Genomic DNA, 6,228 nt, shown 5'->3' on the forward strand with positions numbered 1-6,228 from the left:
AGTGACTTAGTAATTTTGTCACAGCTGGTAAACGTTTGGTAAAAAGAATTTTATGCGACATAATTAGTAAAAATAATTGTGATGTATTTTTATTTCTTCACTATTATAGTAATAACTATGATGATTATATTCTTCTCACAATTAAATTCTCATTATAAATATATAATTCTGACACAAATTTCACTGTCACAAAAATTTTAACAATATTATAAATTGACGTTAGTTATTTTCTTGGTGAGAAATGATATGACAGTGACGAAATATAAAGTGATCACTATTATTTAATATTTTTTGTGACAATAAAGTTGTTTGTCACTTAAAATTTTACTTTTTGTTCTGATAAAAATTGACATCAGTAATAATTAAAATTATTATTAAGGTAAACTAGGTTTTCAAAAGGTAATATTTTGTTGTTATTAGTCTCTATACTATGTGTAAATTGTGGTTTTAGTTATTATGCTCTAATTTAATCAATTTTAGTCCGTATACATTTTAAAATTTTAAATTTTAATAACAATCTAAATTTTACAACAACTATATGACTAATAAAATTATCTCAATATTTTAAATAAATAGTTTTATATTATCATAAAATTTTTTTTATTAACTAAATAAGTGACTGAAGATACTATAAGCTTTGATACTGTTATTTTAATCTTTAAATATGATTAGTTTTTTCTTTAAAAAAATTAATTCGTTTTTATATGTAATTTATGATCTTTATTGAGATATATGTGAATTTTGCAAACACGAGTTAATTATTAATATTTTATTTTTAATTTACGACTTTCACCACAAGGGTTAATATATTGTCAAATATTTTTTTTTATTTTTTAAATATAATTTAAGAAAAACTAGTATTATATTTTAAAACAAACCTAATTATCTTTTATATTTATCTTCCACGAATATATTTCATATGAGAAATCATAGAAAATTTTCTCATTATGCATTTTAGTTTCTAAATTTAATGATATAGTAAATATTATGTAATACATATAAAAGCTTGTTTAACATGATATGCTTAATGTATGTTATCCTTAACCAGAAACAGGCTTTTGATACTCCATCTGTTTCCTTCAATTTACAGTTAAGAGACAGCTTTTGTCTTTAAACTATTTTTTTTTCTCGCAGGTGTATGCAGTGCATCTCGGGGTCTACAATTTTAACGGCTATAGTTTTTTCACCGTGGCACGCGAGGAATCCAGGGTGCACCACCCCCAATAGTTTCGCATTTGGCGCTAAACACCGCCATGTGGATCCCCCAACGGTTGTTGTCTCCCTTCGGACATCTTTGAAACTGAGCTTTTGTCCCTCTGCTAGTTTCATTGATAGACCCCAAATGTTGTAGAAAAGAACAAAAAGTAACAAACTCAAAATGAAATACAAGAACAACAAGAATTTAACTCAACAACAAAAATTTCACCCTACTTCTATGGTTAAAGTTTTTTCATGAGACGGGAAAAGTTGAAAAAAGGGCTTCGGATCTGGTGTTGTTTATGCTGGTGAAGGTTGAGACGAAGGAATATCGGGGCTGACACGACAACCTTCGAGCATGAACACGATATCAGGCATGGTTGGGCGATCGAGAGGATCTGGAGCTGTGCAAAGTAACCCAACTTTGACTCCTAGGAGAAACTCTTCCCATTCTGATGATTCAGGGTCAAGCTCAAGTAACCCTGGTTCTAAAAGTTCAGTGATTTGGCCTCTTTGAAGCTGTTTTTTGACCCATTTCACAATGTCTTCGTCTTGTGTGAACATAACTGGTCTCTTTCCGGTGAATAGTTCAAGTAGGACGATGCCGAAGCTATAGACATCGGATTCTTTGGTGGTTTCCCCTGTTAGAACTGCTTCTGGGGATACATAGCCCAATGTGCCAACCAATGCTGAAGTGGAAGTTTCTGATAGGGTTGCGATCATGAGACGTTCCAAGCCGAAATCCGACAAATGTGCTTCGAAATCAGCATCAAATAGGACGTTTTGGGGCTTCACATCTCCATGAACAATGTTGGATGTGTGTAGAAAGGCTAAGCCACGGGCTATGCCTAGCGCGATTAGGTGGCGCATTGGCCAATTGAGGACATGACCATCTTGGTGGGATGCTTCTTGGAGGAGTGTTTCCAGGTTGCCGTTGGGCATGTAATCGTATACTAGGAGCCTCAAGTCTGGTGGTCCTGCGTAATAACCTCGAAGAACTGTTAAGTTCCGGTGCTTCACTTTGCCTACAAATTCGGCTTCTTTCCTGAATATATTTTCAGCAAGTGATCCATCTGGTAGACGACGGATAGAGAGCACCATTCCATCGTTGTAACAAGCCTTGAAAACTAAACCGAACCGTGTTCTGCTAAGGACATTCTCTTCAGCAAATTGCTTAGTTGCGTCGATTGTTTCTGCCACAGTGATCTTGTCATTGAACATAACAAGCTTTGGGCCTCCATTTTCTGAGCTGCTACGGCCCCCGCTCGCTCCCGAACTATTCCTCGGAGGGCTACGTTTCTTGTCCCCGGCAGTTTCTTTGAGTTTCTTGCGCCATCTGAATAGGCTAAAGACATAACAGCAACAACATAATGACAAGAAACAAGCAGCGCATGCTACCGCAACCAACAAAAGAATCAACTGTTTCCTCCTGTTCTTTTCGGCTACATTCTCACACTTTCGATGCAATGGCTTTCCACATAGCCCTCGATTATCCGCAAACGCTGATGCATTGTTGAATCTGGAGCCAAGAGTAACTGGAATCTCTCCTACTAGGTCATTTCTCGAGACATTTAAGTAGACCAATCCAGAAATAAGACCGAAACTAGAAGGAATCTCTCCACTCAAGTTATTCGAAGAAAGATCCAGCACAGTAAGATCGGATAGCCGGGACAGAGAATCCGGTATGCTTCCCGAGAGCTGATTACCATCTAGTAACAAAGCTGTCAATGATGAGTCTTTGGAGATGTCCACTGGAATTCCTCCTGTTAAGTTGTTACCAGCCAAATCTAGCACATTCAACCTTGAAAGACGGGAGAGATCGGCAGGAATTTGACCTGTCAAAGAATTTGATCCGAGCTCGAGAACTTCAAGCTCAGTGCAGTTTCCTAGCTCTGGTGGGATCACCCCAGTTATGTGATTATTAGACAATGAAAGGACAACCAGTGAAGGAAGAAATCCGAAAGTTTCTGGTAATTGACCAGATAATGAATTGGAACTAAGATTCACATATTGCAAGCTCATCAAGATACTGAAACCTTCAGGAACATCCCCAGATAACATATTTTCCTGCAATGCAATGACTTGCAGATTAGGTAAACCTGAAAGCTCAAATGGAAACTCACCAGAGAGTTTCTGCTTGCTTAAATCAAGAGTAGTTAACTTGAACAAATTGCCCAAACTTTCCGGTATCATCCCGGAAAACCCGTTAGCACTCAGATTCAGAACAGCAACCTGACTCAAGTTACCGATACTAACTGGAATCTCACCAGAAAACTTGTTTCCACTCAAGTCCAACGTACTCAAATTGCTCAACCTCATTATCTCCTCTGCTATGCTTCCACTCAAGTTGTTACGTCCCAAATTCAAGGTTTCAAGCTGAGTAAGATTCCCAAGACTCCGTGGAATAGAACCGGAAAATAGATTACCCCCAAGAGAGAGCACTTTCAAACCAATCATGCCAACTAAAAAACCAGGAATTTCACCCGAAAGTCGATTCCCTTCAAGATCAAGAACATGTAACGAACCACACTGCTTAATCTCAATCGGAACAACCCCAGTTAATGAATTGTTAGCCAGTTTCAGCTCTTCCAATCTAGGCAGATTCCCTATTTCAACTGGAATCTCACCTGACAAAAAATTCCCAGAAATATCCAACATTGTTAACGATGTTAGACGCGTTAACCAAAAAGGAAAACCCCCATCAATCTCATTCCCGGAAAGATCTAATTCCTGTAAAACACTATAACATTTGCCGGACTCAGGACCAGCAACATTCTTGAAAACATTAAACCCCAACCGAAGAATGCGAATGGAAGGCGGATAAACAGTAGCATTACAGAACAACGAAACCGGCACCGTTCCGGAGAGCTTGTTACGAGTAAGTGAAACGACTTGGAGCTTAGGAAGAGCTCCAATGGCTGATGGGATAACCCCACCAAGGGCATTGGCCTCGGCACTAAAATGAATCAGTGAAGTGCAGTTGGCTAATGCTGAAGGTAAAGTCCCTTCCAAAAGATTATAATCAAGCCAGAGATACTGAAGCTGTTGAAGCTCACCAATGCTAGTGGGAATCTCACCAGAGAACTGGTTATACGAAAGATTAAGGAATCGCAGCTGTGACAAATCAGCAATGCTTCTAGGAATCGATCCGAAAAACGAGTTCGAAGAAAGATCAAGATACAGGATACTCCGTGGTATATCTCCCGGTATTCGGCCGGATAAATGGTTTTGAGCTAAATTTAAAGTGACCAACTCAGTGAGATTACTTATCTCGGATGGTAGTATTCCGGAGAGTGAGTTGGACTGCAAGAACACAACTCTAAGAAGCTTGCATTGTGAAAGACTGGAAGGTATGCTTCCATTGATTGCGTTGGAGCGGAGGCTGAGCTTGGTGAGGAACTTGAGGTCAGAGAGACGATCAGTGAGTCTACCACCAAGTTGGAGTTCAGGTAGTAGTAGCTCGGTGACACGGTTGTTGGAACAAGCAACTCCACGCCAGTCGCATGGAGCTGCAGGTGTTGATGGATCCCATCCATTTAAAGCTCCAAGGGGGTCATTAAGATTGAGCTTGAAAGACGTTAATGCTTGGATCTCAGCTTGGTCCGTCTCGGCCGGTGATAAAAAATGTAAGCAAAGAAGCAGAGAAAGGAAAAAGATGAAACCTTTATTCATTTGGTTAACATTAACAACAGCGAAGTTTGATTCTTTGGCAACAGAAATGGAGTCTCAAAAACAAAGAGTGTCACAGTTTATGAGAAAACAGAGGAAGAAGCATTTGTTACAGTTGAAAAACTGTTGGTTTCTCCATGAAAACAACAGTGTTGAGTTTTTGATGATCTCTGTCTCTCTCTCTGTCTTTTGAAAGGGGGAGTAGTGGGGCACAGAAAAAGGGAGGGCTTGGCTGCTCCATTTAACCTCATATGATATGATGTGGGCAAAATCATTGATCCCGGGGTTTGTCTAAGTAAAGTTTAATTAATATACTCTTAAGAGATGATGTGATCAAAATTTAATAGGATAATTAATAAATTAGGTAAAGTGTTATCAAAAATGTTACAGGTAGAAATTATGAAGAAATATTAAAAAATTTAATAATCGGTATACTTTAGTTATTAGTAGGTATCGATACATTTATATAAGTATCCACAGTCATTTTATTGTGAAAAACTATTAATTTAGGGTTATATTTTAAGTGAGTTTTAAATATTAATTTAATAATTATAAGCGTCTAATGACTTATTTTTATGTTACGGTATATATTATTATTAAATTTAAAACAATAAACATAGATATTACATTTTTATTATTATCTTTAGTTAAAATTGTTAAATTTAAATTCTAAATAATATTTTATAAAAAATCAAAATAATTAAATAATTTTTTGTGTAAATGAAATTATTAAATTAATGTTGTAGGTGGAAAACATGAATAACTATTAAAATTTTTTGAAACATAAATTACATAGTTTCTGTATTCATACTTTAAAAGTATGAATATTGTTTCGACAGTAAACTATGTCCAACTATTGTCCCGAAAAAGTATTCATACATATATTGTATGTATCGATATTTATATTTTAAACTTAACCGATTAAAATAAAATAGGCTCTACATTTTATGTTAAACTACATACCGATTTGTTCGAAGATTACTAATAATGTAAACGGTAAAATAAAATAGGCACTATTTATTATGTTAAAATACATACCAGTTTGTTTAAATGTTAATAATAATGTAAACGGTAAAATAAAATAGACGCTACATATTATGTTAAATAGGTGCTACCTATTACGTTAAATAAGCGCTACATATTACGTTAAACTAACTAACGATTTGTTTAAAGGTTAATAATAATGTAAACAGTAAAATAAAATAGACGATACCTATTACGTTAAAATATCTACCGGTTTGTTTAAAGGTTACTAATAATATAAACAGTAAAATAAAATAAACGTTATTATTATGTTAAATAGGCGCTACCTATTACGTCAAATAAACGCTACCTATTACGGTAAACTAGCTACCGGTTTAT

The 6,228-nt window shown here is 35.9% G+C and overlaps 1 protein-coding gene across 1 annotated transcript; it reads right to left on the bottom strand.

The window, feature by feature from the left end:
* Positions 1–1,318: 1,318 nt before the first annotated feature.
* Positions 1,319–5,083, bottom strand: LOC120152282 (probable LRR receptor-like serine/threonine-protein kinase At4g36180). The gene has a single exon (XM_039164539.1). It carries the CDS (start codon positions 4,867–4,869, stop codon positions 1,498–1,500), a length of 3,372 nt encoding a protein of 1,123 aa, XP_039020470.1. The 5' UTR covers positions 4,870–5,083; the 3' UTR covers positions 1,319–1,497.
* Between the last annotated feature and the right edge of the window lie 1,145 nt (positions 5,084–6,228).

Source organism: Hibiscus syriacus, unplaced genomic scaffold, assembly GCF_006381635.1.
Source record: "Hibiscus syriacus cultivar Baekdansim isolate YM2019G1 unplaced genomic scaffold, ASM638163v2 tig00111088_pilon, whole genome shotgun sequence".
Taxonomy (NCBI): Eukaryota; Viridiplantae; Streptophyta; class Magnoliopsida; order Malvales; family Malvaceae; genus Hibiscus; species Hibiscus syriacus.